General features: G+C 37.7%; 3 protein-coding genes across 4 annotated transcripts in view; 1 reads left to right on the top strand and 2 right to left on the bottom strand.

The window, feature by feature from the left end:
- Window positions 1-23,366, top strand: part of LOC131787205 (matrilin-4-like) — a 402,738-nt gene that overhangs the window by 281,922 nt on the left and 97,450 nt on the right. The gene's annotated exons all lie outside the window — the stretch shown is intronic.
- On the bottom strand, window positions 1,430-3,087 carry LOC131787206 (retinoschisin-like). The gene is made up of 4 exons (XM_059104293.2): window positions 2,998-3,087; window positions 2,851-2,896; window positions 2,139-2,479; window positions 1,430-1,582 (listed from the first exon to the last, which is right to left on the bottom strand). Exons 1-4 carry the CDS (start codon window positions 3,028-3,030, stop codon window positions 1,430-1,432), a joined length of 573 nt encoding a protein of 190 aa, XP_058960276.2. The 5' UTR covers window positions 3,031-3,087.
- On the bottom strand, window positions 8,673-18,620 carry LOC131787198 (uncharacterized). Of its 2 annotated transcripts, none has more exons than XM_059104283.2 (10): window positions 18,556-18,620; window positions 18,145-18,248; window positions 17,998-18,043; window positions 13,494-13,771; window positions 13,023-13,137; window positions 12,600-12,722; window positions 12,158-12,280; window positions 11,644-11,686; window positions 10,445-10,577; window positions 8,673-10,048 (listed from the first exon to the last, which is right to left on the bottom strand). In XM_059104283.2, the coding sequence occupies exons 2-10, from the start codon at window positions 18,175-18,177 to the stop codon at window positions 9,530-9,532; spliced, it is 1,413 nt and encodes a 470-aa protein (XP_058960266.2). In that variant the 5' UTR covers window positions 18,178-18,248; window positions 18,556-18,620; the 3' UTR covers window positions 8,673-9,529. The 2 variants fall into 2 exon arrangements, with proteins under 2 accessions (XP_058960266.2, XP_066025903.1); XM_066169806.1 differs by having other exon boundaries at window positions 10,445-10,487.

Genomic DNA, 23,366 nt, shown 5'->3' with positions numbered 1-23,366 from the left:
CAATTGCTAATTCACGCCAATTTAGCACATGCAATAAAATGGGTTTGGGTAATCAATTCTTTCGTTTTTTGTTCATTACATGCTATCAGATTGTTACCGGATGATTATAAACTGCTCTCTTACATAAATTGCTGTGTTTTATAAGGAATTTCAGACCACAGAGAGCTGTAATTACACACGTATGGAACTGCGGTATTTTTTTACGTGTGTTTTATATCGGCAATCAGCCGTTGACACGTCACTTGCCTTGCACCACTCTGTCAGGTTGATGAAAGAATTGCAAAGTGTTCAGGTCAACGTTTCTCCACAATTAAGAGCTGTGTTTTTTTTTTAGAGCTGATCACGTGATTTCGAGTGCAATTTGGAATGAATAAGCACCACTAAATTGCAGTAGCCCGTACAGCGGGTGCAATTTTGTGGTCTTTGAAAAAATTAGCAAGTGCTTATTAATTCCGCGAAAAAAATCATGTGATTACGTGTTAATGATATACATGAAAAAATACGAGATAGCTCATCATAATTATGCAGAAGCAAAGCGCGCGCATCAAGTGCAAAAATAATTTATTCAAACCTTCAAGTGACATTGTGCACTCGGTCAAAACAATTGCGTACGATCAAAACAATGATATACAATGATATTTTCACATCTTTAAGACGCAAAAAGGGGCGCAAAAAAGTTCAAAGTCCGGCTAAACAGTTCAAAGAATTTTTCAGTCTGTGTCCGAATCACTTTCGATTAAATGCAATCGTCGTTTGCGAGGTTTAATCATGTTTGTTTTTAATTTCGGCGTAGAATCGCTCCAGTGTTAAGTGTTAAGCTAGGTTGGCTCGTAATTTTCGATCTCCTTCGCAATTCCCTTCTCTAAACACCACTTTTTCCAAACGCAAAACCAAAAAGCAGTGCTTTTTACAGTGTCTCCGTTGTTAGAGCTGCTTTTCAGCTGCAGTATAGTTGTTGCAGTGGCGACAACAAAGAAAACCAACTTAAAACGCCGGCCATTGTTTCGCTCGCAGATTTTTAGCGTATCCGAATGTTGCGACATTCAAGGCTCGCATTTGATTGGCTATCTTAGAGTTTCTTTGATTATTGACCTGTCAGAATGTCTGGTTTGTTACTTCTTTACACTGAATTAACCCTCTTCTGTATTGAATTACCTGAAAACTGCATTTTTCTTAACCCATCAGAACTGAGTAATTTTTTCATGTATATTATCAATATAATGATAACAATAAGGCAGAAGAGCCTTAATTTAAGGCTTTTTATGAAAAGCTGAGATCTCAGAAGAGGTTTAGAATTTATTTGCGTCCAAACGCATGTGGTAACTTTAGCTCATGTCAAGAACAACGCCAACCTCAAAAATGTTAAAGTCCCCGGAAGGCTACAATTTATTTCTCTTTGTAAAAACCCAGATCCAAAACGCAATTCAAGTTAAACAAACTCACTGGTGGTTCCGTAAACTTCGACTCTAAGGCAGATCGATCGTTGCCAAGTAACTGGTAGAAAACGAATGTATCTTGCATAAACCGGAACCTCCAGTGCATGTTGGTCAATTGTGTAGGATCCACCTTCCCTGTGAAATATCTACAACATAATAAGAAAATATAATGCGGTCGTAATTTTTAAAGATAAATTTTCTCAAAAAGAGGATTCAGTAGTGATAAAAATTTTAAACAGCTAAAAGGAACCATTATGGAGTAGCTAATGTCCAATGTTGTCGCAGAAACTGAGTTGCAGAAGATAGATTGACGAACGCGCCCTTTTGATCTGCCGACATGCGATACCGTTTGATAATATTACGTTGGCGACAAGTTACTAGAAATGGTGTCGCCAACAATTGCATATCTGAAGATTATCAACTTGCGAATGACACTGTTTACTGGGACTCTGTGCGATGCAGTTAACCTACAGCAAGAAAAAATTTCAGTGACTTTCTCTAGAAAACTGTTTCCTGACCACAAAAAGAAATGTCAGTCAGTACTACCTTCAGCAGTCCTTTTCAGAACTATTCTCACCCGGACGATCAGACGGCACATTTAAACTTTTATTCCTAGGCTTAAACCGATTACTACTGAATCTAAGACCACCATGAAATGTTAGATGTTCTGGGTTTAAAAGGACATTTTGGCCCAAATCTTACCACTTCCGAGCCATTAGAATCTTTATAAGTTGGCCATACGTCCTCATAGGATTTAGAGTACGCTAGTTTAAAGTCTATCACCCATTCATTGCCATTGATGTCTCCTTGGGTTGCAACAGCGCACACTTCAGTAACTTTCCCGAGATCGACTTGAAGCCACTGATCTGAATCATTAATTTCGGCGCACCATCCATCTCCTCTGGTACCGTACAGACGTCCATATGATGGTAGGGCGTTGTAACCGTTGCTTTTGTTATGACTTTTTGCCCTCATGAAGCTGTCGAGGATGATACTTGAATCGGAAACTCCAACAGCATTATTATGGCAGTTATCATGGGTTTCTGCGTTCAACAAATTTGAATATTCAATTCATCACAGCATTAACCTACCTTAAATTTTTTTTTTAAGTGTCATGCTTGGATCTCTCGTACGTACTCTGTGAACAGAGTCGGCGAAGAGGACAGCGTTCAAATTTTTTCACATTCTAGAAGCGCTTGAGGATTCTAAATGAAGATAAAATATTTCCAATAGAAACTGGTATTTTTAAAAGAGAAATATGGAAGAATATCAGGCTGCCGGAAGTTTAGTTATTCGAAGACCGTGCATAAGTAACTCATTCTGCGCAACGTTCATTAAGTATCCTAATCTCGAAAAACAAAACCCTTTTTCTAATGAGTGTCCTTTAGTACAAAATCATAGGAGAAAAACATACCTCCACTCCCTAAACCTCTGCTAGGTACCAAGATCAAGATTTGTACCTATAAAGAGAGGGATTTTTTGTTGTATAAGCTAAAAAAATACGTTTATCTCTCAGTGTACCAGTCTAAAAAGGAAAGCATTCAGATGTCAGGCTGTTTACCTTTAGTAAAAGCAAAGGCCCTTGGGCATTCATCTCGTCTCTTCTTTACTCTAAACCGAGCAAAAGCATGTTACGAAGGCATCGTTTCAGTACACAATCCTAATTATAATTTTTTCGCTGACAGGAAGAATTTCCCCGCTGATATTTCAGTGAAGGGAAGAAAAAACACATTAATTTTTTAACCAGGCTATGACCACGGAAGCGTATATTCTTGAAATAATAATCAAGTAATTGGAGAAGGGAAATTGAGTAATTTTCCTACCGTGCTGCAGGCATGTTTCTTGCCTTAAATATTCGTTCGAATGTTGTGTCGTTACTAAGGAATAAAAATAGTATCATTTATAGGGTGGTAAGAAATATAGAAATACGAATTTTTTTAGATTGAAGGTAACAGGATATTTAATTTTTTTCTTTTGTCCCATTTGTTGTTATGAAAGAAATTATTGTCTAAATACATTGCTTTCTTTACCTCCTCATGGAGTTTTAACTCTTTTAATTGGTTGAAGTAGCCTGTTTCAGACCAGTGGTCATGGAAAACAAGTGAAATAGCAGGTGAGCGACGCTTGCGACTTCCTTGACAAGCCAATGTAACCTTGGTACACCCACCTTTTGATTTTCTTTGCTGACTGAGAGCCTGGTACAAGATGGTGATGAGTATGATCGCACATATCAGAGTGTTTAGTTATCCTAAGCTTATCCACCGATTCCACAAGCTTTTCGTCATTTATTCTTTCGATAGAAATTTTTTTTTTCGGAACTGTTAGCTTGATTATTGATTCTGCTCGTAGTATACGTATTTCACTCATTGTGAGCATTTGTGAACATGCCGGAACAAGAACCCTCAATTGTAATATTATTTTACTAAACTACCTAGGCTAAAAACATGATAACTGCAAAAGGTTATTAATTTATGAATAGATAAGCTTTCTTAGACACAGTTATTTTGGATATTCCAACAATAATAAAGGCGGGGGTTCATTAAGACAGTTTTCAATCGATACAATCTTGTCCAAGCAATTCGTTCCTTAACAATAAAAGGGGATTTCCTTCAAAATAAGAATCTTTTATTTGGATCCCCAAAAATAACTGTGTGTGAGTGAGTCTAAATTCCCGTAGCGTTTGAATTACAATAATTAACTAACATGTTCTAGATTATTACAGGGGACTCAATGAGAAGATACAAAAAAGCCAATCCGCACTTTTTTTGTACCCAATCCTTCGAGTCGACTTCACTGAAAAACCGAAACTGCGTTGCTTTCTTAGACTTCTTACAAGAAAGCGCATTAGTATACGCACTCGCCAACCTCATAGAAACAAAGCGTAAGATTGGCTTACATGAAAAAAAACATTTAAAAAGTTTGAGAACCATCTTTTTTTTACAAACATTGGTTACGACGTACATATAACTGTGTAAATATAAGTGAAATATTTTCGATATCAATTTTTTTACTTTATGAATTTGGTCGTTTACAAAACGCTAAGTTTGACTTTCAATCTTTCAAGAAAGATTCGACTGATCCTGTGGATATCGCTGTTTGCATGAATATATTATACCTATAAAATTTTAATACGTTATTCTCTCATACGCGAGAATATATTAGGTTTTTAATTTTGCTGGAGAAAAATAAGCGTGCGGAGGCTGCTTTTGTTTGTTTAACAAATTTTAGGCAGTCTCAATAATACCCCTTGTTCATCTTGGAGATGTATAGATATATTCTAACTTATGAGCTGTTAGAAAATTCATAATTTTATGCTCCTTAGCTTATAAGTGTAAATAATGAATTATGGGGGAAAACGGCACACTATTCTTAGGGTATTGTTGTTATATCTGGCAGATAATTGAAAATTTGAATCCATAGTAACAAAGTAAATGTCCGCTTTAAATTAACTTAGGATTTTAATTTATATTTTCAACTTTCCAGGGTGATACCTCATAATCTCTTCAATTCCTTTAACAACTACATCGATCACTGTCATTACCGTTTGACTTTAGCATGGCGATAAAGAATTAAGCGTAGCGTATTCGCTGATTCCTTTGAGATGGGCAGATAAACAACAAGTGAAGATTTATTTTCAGAGAGCTTAGTTCTTAATAATTTAAATAGGGAAACTTCGGTATTCCTCTGTTTTGATAAACAATAGCTGTGGTCACACTGCGCACTTTTGCCCTGGGTAAACTTGACTTGTTGACAGTTTTACTTGGGGAAACTTAAATTTAGAAGTGTGGCCGATTTTTCCCCAGGTAAGTTACTCCGGGAAAATTTTATCCATCGGAGCTTGAATATGTCAAGAGAACAATAGAATTTCCCATGACATTTTCCCCACATGTATTAGTCGTGGTTACACTAGCCCCTTTACCCATGGCCCACGGGCAAGGACGTTTTTGTGTGTAACCGCTTTCCCCAGACCGAAACTGCCCTAGGGTTATTTCCATGGATACATCAAAAAGAACAAAAGAACTTCCCATGACAGTTCCTGAACTGAAAAATTCGGTTATCTGCTCTCTGAGGCGGCTTGACCAATCATAAAGCAGAATGTAGCTAGTACAGGAAATCGCCTGCAGTGTTTTGAGGTGACCTCCGATGCGCCTTCTTCGGTGTCTTCTCGCAAAAAACTGCTGAACTGTTATATTTATGGAGGACTGTCGTGTAACAGGCAGGAGAATCACTGACATTTAGCTTAATAGATCTCGATTCGTAACATCCATGTTGCTCTGTACTTTTCCTGCAATTTGTCAGGTCAGTGAACTCATATCTAATTATATTTGACCCTGAGGGGAGTCTTTTACTGTGTAACCGCATTCCTAAGGGTAGCATGAAACCTGAGCTTAACCAAACCCAAGCCATTTACCCTCCGTAACGGCCCCAAACCCAAGGTGTGTGTAACCACGGCAATTGAAGGGGTAAACTTAAATCCCAAGGTAGTTAGCCAATAGATGCTCGTCGGCAAATGCGCTGATAACAGATTTGATTTTATCGCGTCACGTTTCACTAGAAGCTTATCGCTGTTCTAGTTTCGACCGGCTGCGGCGAAATATAGTATCTTGTTTGTTATCTTGATAACAGTAGCAACAGCCGTGCAAATGAAATGGAATGTTTCCCTTGTAACCCGAAAGTTTTCTTTCCACTGCATGTTCAAAGCATTTGAATTGAGCAAGTTTTCGAACTAGTACTGAGGCCTTGGAACGATGAATTGCTGTCGTTGTTGTCAAAGACGTATAAGTAGACATGTATCTACGCTGGTCGTAGATACATAAAGACAGATCCAATCTGATTGGTTCTTTACGCGGTCAGTATCTCTGCCCACGGGCGACGGTAACGCTTTCTTGAGTCGCCGAGTACATCCCTACTTTCGTTCTATTTTTCATGAATGTATCTCTTTTTTCCGGCTGGGCAGTATTTTAAAGCAAAGAAGTTGGTCACCACCTCAGGCCGATAAATAACTTGTTTATCCTCTCTTTTTTCTCTCTCTCTAATCAATTTGGTTGACAGAAAAAAATTGGTTCCAAAATGAGTTATTATTAGCAATAGTGTCATTACGTGACAAGTGGCTTAAAAACCGTCTGCAACTAATTTTAATCGTTCACAAAAAGTACCTAGAAAGTTAACACGTGAGGTATTTGGTTACAGGTGAACTAATCGATGGAACTTTCATTTATTTAATATCTGAATTTTATCAAACAATTTGTTCGTAGTGAAAGAGCGAGCGAAGTTTGAATTTCAGTCCTGCAACAAATATACGCTCTGGTGAGTCTTTCCAAGTCCGTTCAATTTGGACATTTGTACCGTAAATTGCACAACAGAAACTGCATTAAATTTCCTCGTCTCTCGCTGGAGTGTATCATTGGAATTTAGTTTTTTTAAAGGAAAGACCAGATTTACACACGCCATTGTAGCAAACAATCGAGCAAACTCTCACAACTTTAAATTGAAAATTTTGAATTTACTTACAATTACTTTCCTCAGCGTTTACTTAATGAACAGAGTTAGTTCTTCGTACACGAATTAATCATCGATGACAGTGAATAATGCTTTCCGTTTAATAATAGACTGTGAAGAAAACATTGTCGTGACAGTCCTTGCCAAATTAGTTTCGTTGTTTTTCAAAAGTGTACATGTGCTTTTTTTTTTCTAACGCGCTCCCTAATCTTAAACGGCAGAAATCGCCAGAAACTACGACGGATACACAGGGCATGAGTAAGTTTTATTGATTTTACGTCTAAAATTCTCATATATTCAAAATATTTATCGACTTAAATCGACCATATTTCGTTCCCCATACTATTCCTTACAACGTGTTCAAATTTTCAACGGTTCCTCCCGTAACCGTAACACCGAGTCACACAACGCGTGACGCGTTCATGAATTCATCGTTGGCTTTTTCTCGAGACGTGAGCTTGGGCTGCCTGTGGTTACACTTACCTTTCCCTCTCCGCCTTTTGCTTTTTCTTGTGCTTCCCCATAAATTATGATTGAAGTATCGAGATTTAGAGAAAGAGCAAATCGAATAAACAAATGATATATCAATATTGAAAAAGACACTGCAAATTTTCTGTAATACTGCGGCTTGTGTCCCTCCACGTGCTCTGAGTGACTGGTGCAGTTTTGACCGTTCCTGGCTTTTGTCTGGCTTCCAATTACAACTATGCTTCCACGGCCATCAGGAGAATATTACTTTTTGAATGAATATTTTTTTTTTATTTTTTATTTTGGTCAGTCGCGAGTCAGAAGTGCCAGAAAGTTCGAAAGAGTCGAAAAGGAAAAGAGTATCAAGTAGTAAGTGTTAAGGTCGATACCTCGACTCTAGGTGCCAGATAAAAGTGGCGCAGTTTCCGGTGCCAAAGCTTGCCGTGCGCCCAATTTGCTTAAAAAACCGGCGGGGAAAGCAGGCAAAAGCAAAGTATCCAAGTTGTCAACAGTTAAATTTTTTTTTCACAGAAATTAACAAAATTCCTCGATTAAAAAAAAATTAAGCGTATCTTTTACAAGGTCACCTTCCAACTGTTGTCATGAAAACCAGGAAGTTAATCTCACAGGACGTCCTAGTGGCCATATCATTATTTAGAGGTGTTCCAAAACAATCAAATAGCGACTGTATTGATGTTCCAAGTAAATCCTGTGGGATTTGAAAGCTCACTTTGAGCACCGATTGACCACCTGAGTGAACTGCACTCTACAGTGGCTGCATGGATGCGGGTGAAACCGTTAATACGATTTGAAATGGATTTTCAGCAAGTAGATTCTGGATTCCCTTTTCAGTGGGATCCTGGATTCCAAAAGCTGGATTCTGGATTCCAGAGCCCAGTATTCTGGATTCCACAAGCAAAACTTTCCTGGATTCCGGATTACCTTACATGGGGCGACTTTCTATTCTAAAAAGTTCTTGATCATGTGATTTTTGCAATTCTTTTTCATAAAAGCCACCTGTCACAGTTTCACCCTTTTAACTACGGATCTTTTTAGGTCACTGGCGTTGTTGGCTCTACTGAATTTAAAACAAATATTTCTACGGTCCAGTTAGTAGTGTAACCTTTATGAAATACATTTTTGTTAAATTTACTTAGACGTTTATTATCACCAATTTTAGATTTAGGTTTTTGTATTTTATCAGGTTTTTTTGAAAAATGAGAATTAAGATATGCTATGTTTAACTTTCTCTTTCTTTTGTGTCTCACTTGGAGTCATTTTAATAGTGTTGTGAAAAGTATTCTTGTATTTATGGACAATGTCTTGTGAAATATTAATGTAGTTGTATCATTGATTACTGTAAATTACTTGAACATCAAATGTTTTGGTAATAATATAATAGTCATCACCATCATCATCATCATCATGGTCATCATCATCATCATAATCAGCATCATCATTATCAACATCATCATCATATTTATACAGGATAACCCCATTACTGTAATAAGCACTGGTATCAAAGGAGGTCCTGTTCTTAGAGTACCTGAGTAAAACTAAAAAAGGTCTAAAAGGTAAAAATTCATTAGGGACTGTCACATGGCCGGAAATATATAAAAAGAAGCACACATCTGCATATAAAACTCATCACCTAATTAGGGAAAAAGTCTTTAGTTTCCTTTGAGAATTTAGTGAGGGATTTCTTTGATTTAATAAAACAAGGAAGACCGTTAAATTCAATCGCACCAGTACTTTGTAGAAATTCATTAGCAACTTCGAGGTTGACTTTCGGAATACGAATGTCATTACAGCACGTAGTCGAAACTGTGTGTACAGAGGCATTAAAATAAGCATAATTAGTTAGATAAGGTGGTACTGAACCAACAAGCAACATCACAGTAGTCAAAAATAGGTAAAATCAAAAAGGTGTTCAGCTGCAGCCATGGGAATAGAGTTTATAGACTATAGTTAGCTATAGTTAGCTCCGCCCTTAAACTAAATCAATTCAGACTCGGCGTCGAATTTCTTTGTGCTCTTTATGCTATATATACATATCTGCAAATCCTTTGGTGCTGTTTACTAGTATTTTTTCTGTCCATTTATTGGAGATTAGATTGATTTCCTTGTCACTGAACCAAGATGTACCCAATGGTTTTGATGTGTTTGTCTCCATTATCTCCTCCGTGCTTCGCCTCGTTCCCACAAGCGTTTGAGTCGTCACCAATCCCACCTGTGCCAAAGCCAATTCTGGAATCACAGGTGTTGCAATCATATCTATCGTTTGCAATGATACCAATTCTTGCTTTGGAAAACTTTTTATTTATAGCCAAAGCATTGAACCCCTCCTTGTAACAGTTTTTTTGTAGGGAGGCCTCAGAGCCAATCAGCGACTTCCACGTGTTACGACCCAGTGACGTGTCACGATATTGCCCGTCCGCAATCACAGAGTACAAAGAGCTGGCTTGCTTCCGGATGGTAATGAAACTGAGCAGATTACCGAGCTTCATTCCTAGGCAGATCTTGGAGAAGGACGTGTTCCAGTAGGTCGGTAGCTTGGTCTCTTGTGAATCAAACCCATTCTCCCCTCCTTGAGGATTAAAGTCATCCATGTTACTCCAACGTTGGGAATCATAATGGAAGGTTGGCTAAAAGATGGAAAATTTGAAATAAAATTGATTGATGGTAGAATCCAGAGGCAAATAAGAACTAAAACGAGTGGAATCGATCAAAACGTTTCACGGTAGGAGTGGGGAACGTAATTTATCTATTTCACTCGAGGTTCAAGATATCTAGCCTGAAAAGTAATGACGATCTCTTCAAGGCAGTTCATGTTAAGGGGGTACAAATGGCAGATAGCTACGGCAATTGTATTGTAAATATCGATTCGAACGCGTGGTGTGCATGATAATTAGATCAAGAAATGGTTTAACCTTTTGTTGCAAAAACGTTTGATAACTTTTTTCATGGACAAGTCACGTGCCAAATGTTTTCTCTAAAACGAACATCTGGCTTACAAGTAAGAATGACGAGAGACGAGATACCTTTGTGCCGTCGATTTTCATGACCAGCGTCCATCCTCCGCCTCTGCAACCCTCAAGGTCATCAGTCATGTGACAGTAAACATAGATCTTCTTATTATTCACTAGAATTGAGTAAGCTTTATTTTCTTGTGACCTGTGGTAAAGCCGTTTTTTCTTAGTGTTACGTGTTACTCCGCGTAACTGTTAATTTTTTTCTAGGTGAAAGAATAGCTTTTTTTTTTTTGTAATTGAGTAAGAAGGCCGGATAGAAGGTATTTGGCGTACGGACCGAGAATTTCATGAAACTTAAGCATATCCATGCATCTCTTCCTTTTATCCCCTTTCTTGCATGAGCTAACAGCGCAGGGCAGTACGGCGTTTTGCGGCCCAACTCACGCTAATGCGCACCGCCTTCATCCGAGGAATTTTTGTCATTATTACATTATTACATAATAAAACATTTTTTTTCAGGTCTCCTAGATAGACCTAATAGCAGAGGACTGATTAAAATATAAACCAAATAATCGACAGCGCGCTCCTCCAGCGAACCTTTGATAGACTCATTTACACAAGAGAAAATACTTATCTTTAGTCAGTCGTCGATATTATTACTCAATGTGTAGTGTTAGCATTTTTTTACTGTTTGATTTCTATTCTTGTAAATACGTTAGATGTTGCAACGGATTTCTCAATGGCTACCACCAGCGCTTTTCCATGAGAAAATTATCTATGCTTCATAGTTAAACACCTCTTGCTAACTGAAGTTAAAGTGCGAGTGACCTGAGTGCGAGGTCTGTACTGTAGGTTATGGACCCAGTATTTATCAAGCGTGGGCCCTTAAATCCGAGTGGGAAAAACGAGATTCCGTAGCTTATAGCAACGACAAAGAAAAAGAGATTAGGAAGGTAATTAAGATACCTCTGAGTGCTAATAGAGGGCGAAGATTTCAATTCAAACAAACTTTTGAATTTAGTAGGCCGTACAGTCAAATACAGCCCGTTAAACTGGCCAATCATAGCGAACGTATTAACTGGGAGATACGATATGAGGTGTTATCACACACCACAACCTCTGTAGAAAAGCAACCTTTCTTCATCGCAATCTTTTTCCTCTATCTCTTAGGTGGCAGAGATGGTGAGTTTTTACCGTAGTATATTACTTTTGTTCTTACACCTCAACTCCAACCAAGCTATCGATAAGAATTATCAATAATGACTTACCCTTGATTTTCTAAAATCTCTTTACAAGAATGAAAAACCAGCCCTATAATCAGATGAAGAACAGAATATCAAAGGTTATGCGCATATTGCAGATTTTATGAATGCACAGCCCAATCTGATGATGTACCTATCCTGATACGCGTACTGCTCTGGATGTTTAAGATTAGTTCAAAACTGATCAATTCTAACTCAGTAAATGTCAATCGATGTGAGAGACATTTTTTGAATAATGCTGGTTGCTTAAGAAGATCTCTTAGTATTTTTCATTATTTTTTTTTTTTCAGTCTGTAACCAATTACTTAAATCGAAGTTAGGAAGAGCGAGGGGAGGATTAAGGTGGTGAAAAGTGATAACTTTATCGTGTGCAGTGAAAAAAATAGATCGTCGTGTATTTGCAAGCTGAAAAGTGGAAAAACACATGATTATTTCGATCAGGCAAAAATTTCAAACGTTATTAGAAATATTTTCTTTTCTTTCGTTTTACAAAGAAATGCAAGACTTGAGTCAAGTTTACCTTTGCAAGTTCGTCCATCTCCAGAGTATCCAGGTTTACACGAACAGGTATAGGATCCCTCGGTATTGATGCACACAGCATTAGCACTGCAGCCATGTGATCCCTCAGTACACTCATTGACATCTGAAAATGTTTCTTTATCTTAATTGTCAATAACATATTCAATATTTTTCATCATTCGATCGAAAAGATAATCATCTAACATTGCCTTTGTCTGCTTAACGAATACGCTCTTAATCTAGGAAGAGCGAGGGGAGGATTAAGGTGGTGAAAAGTGATAACTTTATCGTGTGCAGTGAGCAAATTAGATTGTCGTGTATTTGCAAGCTGAAAAGTGGGAAAACACATGATTATTTCGATCAGGCAAAAATTTCAAACGTTATTAGAAATATTTTCTTTTCTTTCGTTTTACAAAGAAATGCAAGACTTGAGTCAAGTTTACCTTTGCAAGTTCGTCCATCTCCAGAGTATCCAGGTTTACACGAACAGGTATAGGATCCCTCGGTATTGACGCACACAGCATTAGCACTGCAGCCATGTGATCCCTCAGTACACTCATTGACATCTGAAAATGTTTCTTTATCTTAATTGTCAATAACATATTCAATATTTTTCATCATTCGATCGAAAAGATAATCATCTAACATTGCCTTTGTCTGCTTAACGAATACGCTCTTAATTTCAGGAAACAATAAACACGGCCTAGAATTAGCTTTTTCATGCAATGTTTCCGGATGAGATCCACTTAATGGGTAGACTCCACATGTTTAGTCTGCGTCTGCTGAAAGACGATCTTTTTTTTTTTTTTTACACGACTCTGGATCTTTCTGTTAGTTTTGATCAACCAAATGATATATGGGTTTACCTTGGTCGCAGTTTTGACCTTTGAATCCAGCAGTACACAAACAGCGAAATCCCTTTTCGGTAAAACCGCTTTGACAAGTGGCGTTGTTCTTGCAATGGTTTTTAACGCATGCGCTCTGAAGCCAAAAAGAAGAAACATGTATCACCATGATGAAAATAAATCGGTTGGCAATTGACTATTTTCAAATTTACCTCTCTCATTTAATTTATAGGGCTAACGGATAAAACTAAACTAGAAACAAAGGAGTGCTTAGTTTGTTGTGCGGTAATAATGATGAAATTATAAGGTAACGAAAATGGTAATGATAATGATAATAATAATGAGAATGATAGTGATAATTATAATGATAACGATGATGATAATCTTGAGGATGACAAAATGATATCAATACAAAAGTGCAATAATTGAAAATTTTGCCGTAAAGCAGTTGCTCTTATGAAATGGTAAATTTTTAAATGAAGTGGCAACTACCTCAGCTGCATGGTAAAAATAATTCTCTTCCTTCTTCAACTCGTCTTCATGTCCTTCGTGAGTAGCGTTATTCAGTTCACATTCGTAGTTTCCATTTCCATCCACTCGTTTATTAAGATTAATGCTGACACAGTTGGGTTCCAAAAAACACACGTTTTCACAAAACTCCTTTTTCATAACTTCAACGATCCGAATCACGTGGTTTATCAGACGTTTGCCGTTAAATGCTTTTTCAGGCGTAAACTCCAAACTGCGGCATTGGTCTGTGTCAGAGAAGTCTTGGGAATTTTAAAAAATTCATAAATAAACAAAAAGATTGGTAGATATAAAAAAGGTGATGATATTGATAATTTAAATACTGTCAGTTTGGATTTTGATGATAAAATACAATGATAATAAAATTATTATAACGAATGTTTATAAGCTCCCTGTGTATCATCCGTCTTGATGTTTCACATTCCTCATTTAACTCGTTTTCCTTCCTCTTCGGTTTATTTTGGCCCCAAGGTGTTTTTTGTTTTATTTCTCGGTCACATGGATCTGTCCTACCACCCGCAGAACACCTATTATTTATACGTCGACGAAACGTGCCTTAGGGTTGGATTGAGCTGCCCACACTAACAGAGAACGTTTGCAGCCTTTATTGCAGTACAGCGTTATTTAAAGACTTCTCGTTCTACGATTAGATTACCATCACTAAGGCTACATATCGACTAAAAGTCAGAAATATGTTTATATTCCTTGAGCATGAAAGCAATCGAGTATTCATCTGAAGAAAAGTTGACTAAATCCAGCTTGAAATACCGGTGCGAGCAAAGATGAGCTGGACGAATAAGGATGAACTAGTCTAAAGTATAAAATATCCATTGTATTCTTAAGAACATAAACTCAAACAATAAACTCGCTAAAAATGGGCTAAAATGGCGAGTAATATAAGTCTAGAGCAAAACAGTCCGAGGAAACACGTATATTACCAGCAGTTTAGCAGCATAAACTGTTGTTTATAATCAATTTTATCACGCACATCTTTCATCTATCCATTCATCGATCCAACTCTAATTTCCCCTGTTTGAGTACTTGAAAGAAGTGGCATCTAAAAAGTGCGGTTTTATTGTGCTTAGAGTTTCAACGATAAAGGCGAAGAGCTAAAACAGCTCTTTAAACAAACAACAGGCGTTAAACGCCATCTAATTTTCTCTTGGTAGCCACGGTTTAAAAACTGACCTTGCGACTTGATAGAAGCCGAAAACGGAAAGCATAGGGGTAACAGATGACAGGAAAAAATCGAATTCTTCATATTTCAGATCGCACTCTGAGGCTTGATTCTTAAAAGACATGTAAGCTGTTGTGAAAAGTCCTCATCAAAATTTAGTTTGTGATTCCATCTTCCTGACTCCCTTTCAACAAAGGAAACTTGAAAGTTACCTTCCTGTTTTCTTCCCAATATAATATATTTTGTCTATGTGCCAGTCCGTAATTAATGCATTGAGTCCACATAACGAAACCATTGAAATGACTTGACATGACGTCCTCACAAGTTGATTGATGATTGATTTCTTCAGCAGACAGAAGTAATAGTTTGAAATCGATTTTTCTAGATTAACCAGGCGAGCAAATGGGAAAAACATCATGCTAATAATTTTCCTTTAAAATTAGAAATACACGAGTCTTATTTTCCCCCTTTTGGCCTGACATTTAACTTCCGCCTAAGACTTACTGCAATGAAAAACAGTCGACTGCCGAGTGCTTGAGCTCCGTGAAAATGTTCTGTAACTTTTGATTTCTAGTCATGGATTCTCATTATTGTTTGCCTGGATGAAATAGTCAAACATCTACAATAATCGTAAATTCCTACTCATCAGACTAGCTCATGACAAGAATACGCTAAAATCGAAGGTGTTCCAATTTAATTGACGGAATAATCCATATACTTTTCGTTTGTTTCGTTTTGTTTTGTTTCTGCACCGTTTTCTTATAATCTACTTCTTTTATGCACGGGATAGAACCTATAATGAAATAAATTTTATTTGGCGTTATCAAAAATAGGTTGATAAGGATGCATCTAAAAAAATAACATTGCAAAAGGTGACTTGTCTTTATCATGAATTGCGCGAGTGGTTTGGTTAGAAGGAGAAGGTAGATTAATAAATAAAACAAAGTAGGATGAGAAGCAGAATTTTACAAGTTTACCTTCCATTTAAAGAAATGTACCCGTCTTTCTAGATTATGGAATCACAAATGCCAAGTTTTGCCCACTTTCCTTTGAATTTTTTCCTTGTGGTCGAACCGTTGTTTGCTGTAGTTCATATTAACATAACGGTATTTGTTCTTGAGTTAAAACGCTGCGAAAGGAGATGCTCACTTGCGGTAATTTGACTTTTTTCCTTTTTTTTTTTTTTTTTTTTCATTTACTTAGTTTGCCACGGTGGAATCACTCGGACCTGTCGATGAGGATAAATCTCCACGAATGCCTTGAGGTTGTTTATTAGTGATCTCCCTTGTTTCTAGCGGAATGACTGGAGTCATCGTTACAGTGAGCGGTTCGCAACGTACCTAGTGAAAAGTCAACGCCAGTAAAGTGGGAAAAAGTATTAGTTTTATAAATAACACTACATACACCAACGAAGGAGTGCTGACGTGGAGAGCGTATGGAGTTGGTTCCGGTAAACTTTTACCCTGGAGTACTTTCTGTTAACTAAGCAGAAGCTCTCTTTGTCAGCTAATCAAGAATACAAGTAATGCCATTTCCAACGTTTCTTTTCAAACCGTCAAAGCTAGACGAAGCGCGAAAAGAAAAATAATAAAAAATGAAAAATAAAAAGACAACAGAATTAGCAAAGGCCTCAGCAGGAGAGAATGACAGTGAGGACGAAACCTGTGAAAAAGAAAGTGGGCTATTATATTGTCCAGAGGTGGGGTGTATCAAGTCCATCCAGCATTTCTCGTCCTTAGGAAAACACCTGTGACTGTATGCCCTGGAACAAGAAACGCTGTACAACAAGGCAAAGACGCAGCTAAACTGGAGCATAGCGGTGATGCCGTTCTGTAAATGAAGACGTAGATGTATCGTTAGGGAATGAAAGTCCAGCGCAACTGATGTGATGGGCTCTGAAGTCAGCGATAGTAACAGAGAGAACCTCACCGATGCTCAGAAAAACTATCTTACTGAAGTATTTCAAGAGAGAGAACACACCAGCAAAAAGGCTGCTCCTTCTATTATTTCAAAGGCAATGCGAAGAGCTAAGCTCAGCAATGGCTCCAATATCTTTCAAAAGGACGACTTCTTCACAGCAGATAGTAGGATTATTTTTTTTGCTCAACAGCGAAAAATTTAACTTTCAGCACTCGCGGTGAAGAATTTGAAGAACATGAGGCAAACGGAGAGAGAGACATCAAAGAGCTTACTGATCGAGGAACTAATTAAAACTTTTGCTCTTCAGCATCCAATCATGTTTGACAAATACAACATCTGTGAAACTAAGTGCCACGCTTAGCCGTCGAAGTTTCCCATATAGGGATGCCCCGGAAGATTTGTACCGCGCTTGAGCTGGACGTATCTTCCATAACAAGTAAGCGCAAGCAACCCTATAGATATATGTAAGAATTAGTTGACAAGTGTGGTTGAAAAAGCATGGAAAAGGTTTCCCTATGCAAACCTTGAATTTCTTGCCTGTCAAAGATCCGCTCCCTGTCGGCAAACCTTACAGATTACTAACGTACTTTGGTGATCCGCTATAGCTGAACAAGGAGGTGTTTCTTAATTTTTAAGCCGTCTATAAGAGGTAGTCATTTACTTCTTAAATTTCTGGCCTTGGAAGGAAAGATTAAGGAGATGAGCCCAACATGGATCACTGCAGAGAGCGCTAAATATCTAACTAGCAAGGTTCTTTCTTTCAAAGCCACTGTTTAAAATATACATTATCAGCACAATTAACTCTCAGGAGACATGTATAAAAATTTAAAAAATACCATGATTCATTTAATCATGATACATTTAATTATGATCGGGGTTAGATGATTGTTTGCTCCTGTTTCGTGTATTTAAATCTCGACCTTCGTTCCCGAAGCCATCTGTTTCACAGTCCAACGTTCTATTTTTGCGGAGTTGTCGCTTTCAGTGGACCTCACTTTGAATTAATTAGAATTATTCCGCATGGAAACGAAAAACATGTTACTGGAATAACAATAATCGTAAATTTTTGTTAGCAGCGTCTTTGCAATGCTTTGTAAAGCGTGGAAGCCCTGTAGGCAATTCTTCGACGATTGTTCCAGTAAAACACAATTGTAACTGCAAATGCTTATGATATAATTTCGTTGTAACACAAAACATCCCCTGAATAAAGGCGATAGCAACCAAACAAGAAAAATACATTTTCCAAAGGCTTTAGGAGCATAAGTAACCCATTTCGCACAACGTTCATTAACTATCCTAATATCGAAAAAGAAAACCCTCTTTCTAATATGAGAGTGTCCTTTATTACAAAATTACACAAGAAAAACATACCTCCACTCCGTAAACCTCTACTAGTTACCACGGACAAGATTTGAACCTATAGAGAGAGGGATTTTTTGCTCTGTAGGTTAAAAAGTAGGATTATTTCTCAGTGTACCAGTCTAAAACAGGAAAATATTCAAAAGTCAGGCTGTTTACCTTTAATAAAAGTAAGAGCCTTTGAGCATTCATCTTGCCTCTTCTTTATCCCAAGTACCTAATCCTCCTAATTGTAGTTTTTTGCCGATAGGAAAACTTCCCCGCTGAGATTTCAGTGAAGGAAAAAATTACACATTAATTTTTTATCAGATCTGCGCAATGGCCGTGGAAGCGCATATTCGATAAATTTGAACCAAGTAATTGATTCTAATATTTAGAGAGTCCTTCAGTACAAAATCACACAAAAAAATATACCTTCAGTCCCTAAACCTTTGCTAGTTACCCCGATCAAAATTTAAACCAACAGAGAGCGGTTTTTTTTTTTCTTTTTTTCTGTAGGTTAAATAATACGTTTATCTCTCAGAGTACAATTTTAAAAAAAGGAAACATCAAAGAAGTCAGCCTTCTCACCTTTAGTAAAAGTTAGGGCCTTTGAACACTCATCTTGCGTCTTCTTCATCCCAAACCGAGCAAAGGTATGTTACGCAATCATTGTTGCAATACATAATCTTCCTAGTCATCAGTGTTTCTGACAGGAAAACTTTCCCCGCTGAGATTTCAATGAAGGAACAATTATACATCAGTTTTTAATCAGATTTGCGCGATGGCCATGGAAGCGCATACTTGATAAATTTTAATCAATATAATTGACTCTCATATTAGAGTGTCCTTTGGTACAAAATCAGACGTGGAAAACATACCTTTACTCTCTAAATATCAGCTAGTTACCCCGATCAAGATTTAAACCTTTACAAAGCGGGGTTTTTTTTAATAAAAGTAAAGGCCTTTGAGCATTCATTTTGTCTCCTCTTTATCTCAAACTGAGCAAAAGCGTGTTACGTGATCAATGTTTCGATGCACAATCCTCTTCATTATAATTGTTTACGGACAGGAAAAATTCCCCGCTGAGATTTCAGTGAAAAATACACATTAATTTTTACTCAGGTTTCGCTCTAGCCATGGAAGTTCATATTCGAGAAATATCAATCAAGTTATTGAAGAAGGGAAATTGAGTAATTTTCCTACCTTGCTGCAGCCATGTTTCTTGCCTTAAATATTCGTTCGACGGAATGAGAGTAATATCATCTATATGATGGTAAGATAGACAAATAGAAATACGAATAATTTTTTAGATTGAAGGTAGCAAGAAACGTAATTTTTTCTTTTGTCCCAGGATTGTTATTAAAAAAAATGATTTCTTAACACATCTCTTTCATTATCTCCTCATGTATTTTTAATTTTTTTAATTAGTTAGAGTAACCTGTTTCAGGCCATTGGTTATGGAAAAAAAGTGAAATAGCGGGTGAGCGACGCTTAGCGATTTCCTTGACAAACCAAGCTAACCTTGGTTTACCCACTTTTTGATTGTCTTGGCTGACTGAGAGCCTGTTACAGGATGCTTATGAATACGATCACACATATTAGAGCGGTTAGGTATCCTACAGCTATCCCGAACTTCAGAAGCTTTTCGTTATTTATTCGTACGATAGGTTTCTTTTTGGGGAACTGTTTACTTGACTACTGATTTTGCTCGCAGAATAAATATTGTACTCATTTTGCGCCTTTGTGAATATGAGCGAGAACCCCCAACTGTAATATTATTTTGCTGAACTACCTAGGCTATGATTACATAGTTACTGTAGAGGTTATTAAATTATGAATACATAGGCTTTCCTAGACACAGTTGTTTTAGATATTCTGACGATGATAAAGGCGGGGGTTCATTAAGACAGTTTTCAGTCGATACAGTTTTCTGTAAGCAATTCGTTCCCTACGAATGAGACTAACCCAGAGAATCTTCTCTTTTAGCTATTATATCGGAGCTCGCAGCTCCGATATAATAGTTAAAAGACAAATTAGACAAATTAGACGAAATAGTAGTAACCCATGAAGCCGAAAAAAATTGGACTTACGACCGTTCTACCGACCGTACAAGGTGCTACTTTCAGTATGCGCGGCTAACTGCAATAGGGGCACTATCTTAGCCATTTTGAAGTGGAAGGGCGAAGGAGAAGATAATGCGCAGCGTAACTTGGGCACCCCATTAGTGTGCGCCGGTAGACACCGGCGGTTGACGATGAAGTGCGCATTGCCGAGTGCCGAGCTTAAGCGCAGCGTACCGCGGGCACACAGTTAGGCATCACACGAGGGCTTCAGTAGATGTGGAGCCGCGTAAGCAAATAAAATGTAACCCATGTTTTGAGTGGGAAAAGAAATTGATGAGGATGTAGTTGAACAATAATTCTCAGTAGTTTGCAATTTCTAATCACCTCGCAAAGCAACAATACCGACAGAGCTAAAACTTTGTCAACCGAAGTAAATTGTTATAATTCAAGTTTGTGGAGAAAGGGTTTTGAGGAAAAATAGGCTGGAAAGAAGGAGACAGAGCGACCAAAGAAAGAAAAATGCGCAAGAAAGTTAGAAAGGATGCTAAAATAGGCAGAATACGGCGAGAAGAACGCGAAAGAGAAGAAGGAAAGGCATAAGTAAAAAGGCAAATATTTAGTGAAGAGCAACGTGCGAAGGAAATGCGAAGGGCTCTAGAAAACAGACGTAAAAGAGGTCATCAACAAAGAGAAGCTAACTACAAAGAATCTGAGAAAAGAGGTGAGGTAAGTCGTGTTTTATCTTGGTTTTTCTCTTACGCCAATGCCCATTGGCATTCATCGCTTTAAAACTTTCGCGCCAGTTTATCGCTCGAATAACAGTTCAAAGTGTTCGTATCCTTTAAATTGTTTCTTTTCTTATCTTTGAAATGTTTAACAGTCGTGGTGTTAAAGGAAAAGAAATTATCCTAGGGAGTATGTTTTGCCTAGAAAGTTTTCCAATGAAAGCTGACGGCGTGAGCAAGTTTCTATCATTCTATCTTCCGTTGACTGTCGCAGGGTTTACTTTGCCCATTTAAAAGAATCGCGCTTTGTCGAAGAAGTGTTGTTTTACCCTAATCACGAAGTAGGAGCCTTTTCCAAAATTGAAGTAAAATGAGACTGAGTAAGCGATATTCATGTTAACAGTAAGTTTGAAGCGGTAATTTGATCTTAACAACATTTTCATTCGAAAACCCGTCAAACAGGTTTGAGAAAGTCACTGCCCGCTAAAACCCTCATTCGTTGCCCACTACATTGCGGGCACTATCTCAGTCATTACGGAATCATATCAAACTCTTTCCCCAGTGCGACGAACATTTGTTTTTCTCGGTTCCAGGTGTACACAACCACTAACCCATGTAATGCGCATGCTGTCCGTTGCGAAATTTTCAAAATGGCGGACAAGCTAAAGAGGGAAATAAAAAAAAAAGCGATTTTGCAATGAACACTCAACATACACCCTCGTTAGAAAGACGAATCTACGGACAAAAGATACAAAACTGTATAGTATTGAGATCGATATGAAATTAAATCGATACCGAGGGCCCGTTTCCAACTTGCTAAGAAGTGTATTTAATTGCCTTCCACCACGATCACTAGCTTTTCTTGACAGCTTTCTGAAGACAGAATACTTTCTTTCTGAAGACTTCTGATATGCGGCTATTGATTATTACACCTCGTATACCTGACTGTTCAAACACTTTGTTTACGATTGTTGAAAGGACCGACTTTTGGTTCTCCGTCTTCGTCTTTAAATTGCTTTGAAATAGTATAGATTAGTAAGCTGAAACGAAAAATAAATCAAGGAAGTTTACGAAAAATCCAGCAAACAAGCTTAAAAAAAGGCATTTATTTAGACCTCATACTTCAACGAACTTCACAAATCTTACTTGTTTATCTTGTAAGCAAACAATGGCAGATTAATTCCCGAAGCGCTTTCTGAGTTTCCCGATCCCTCTCCTACTGCTTTCACGCTTACAAAACAGGAAAAGATCAAAAGGAGGAAGATACAGCTGTTTTGAAACGCCATTTGACGAGGGTAAATCTGCTTTTTGTTCGACACTTTACATATCAAAACAAAGGAAATTCGTTCCTCTTTTTGATTCTGGCGGTACATTTTTAATTTGCGCCTGCGTAAAAGAGATATCACCCGAGACCCTTCGCTCGGTCGTGTTTTGATCAAAAACGCCTTGTTAATTTCACGCAACCGCTCGGAGAAAAGGTAAAAATGACGAGGGAAAAACTTTACCTTCAAGTTAGAAAATTAGCGAAATAGAAAGCCACAATATTATAGTTTAATATTTCAGAGGTACATTGAGTGCTTTTTCTGTAGAGAATCCGCACGATGGTAAAACATTCGAAAATTACACTCGATTTGAGTGGGGTGTTGAAGTGGGCGTGGTCACTACATTCATGTTAAGACTATTTGTACCCCATGAGTTTGATATGGAAGAGCGAAGAAAAATATAATGCGCAGTCGCCATTGCCTGAATAACTTGGATACCCCATTAGAGTGCGCCAGTAGACACCGCGAGGGCCACACGTGGGTGATAGATGTAAAGCCGCGTAAGCAAATAATTTTGCAACCCGCGTTTTAGGCGAGAAATCAAACTGGTGGTTGAACAGTACATCTCAGAATTTTGCAATTTTTAGTCAACTCGCAAAGCAACAATACTGGCAGAGCTAAAGGTTTATCAAACAAAGTAAATTGTTATAATTGAAATTCCGTGGAGAAAGGGTTTTTGAGTGAAACTAGGCTGGAAAGAAAGAAACTGAGCGACCAAACAAGAAGTGAAAGGCGTAAAGCGAGTCGAGAAAAACGCGTAAGAAAGTAGTAAAAGACTCTAAAATGGGCAGAATACAGCGAGAAGAGCCCGAAAGAGAATAAGAAAAGGCACGAGTAAAAAGGAAAATATTTAGCAAAGAGCAACGTGAGAAGGAAATGCAAAGGGCTCTAGAAGACAGACTGAAAAGAGGTCATCAACAAAGAGAAGTGAATTACAAAGGATCCGAGAAAGGAAGAGAAGTAAGTCTTGTCTTATCTAGTTTTCTCTAACGCAAAGGTGTAGAAAAATTCAAACCTTTTTTTTTTTTTTTTTTTTTACACCAATCATCGTTTGATATCAGCTTCAGTTTATAATTCAAATCACGTTTCGGTAAAACAATGACTTTCGCATACATCGCTTTAAGCCCTAACGCCGGTTCATCGCTCGAATAACATTTCATATTGTTCGTACTCCTGAAGCTATTTCTTGTCCTATCGTTTGGAATCTTTAATACAGACGTGGTGTTAAGGAAAAAGAAGTTATCTTACGGAGTATGTTTTGCCTAGAAAGTTTTAAATTATACCGTACG

The sequence above is a fragment of the Pocillopora verrucosa genome, chromosome 7, assembly GCF_036669915.1.
Source record: "Pocillopora verrucosa isolate sample1 chromosome 7, ASM3666991v2, whole genome shotgun sequence".
Classification (NCBI taxonomy): Eukaryota; Metazoa; Cnidaria; class Anthozoa; order Scleractinia; family Pocilloporidae; genus Pocillopora; species Pocillopora verrucosa.
The sequence above is the reverse complement of the archived record's forward strand: the minus strand, read 5'-3'. Positions and strand labels throughout refer to the sequence as shown.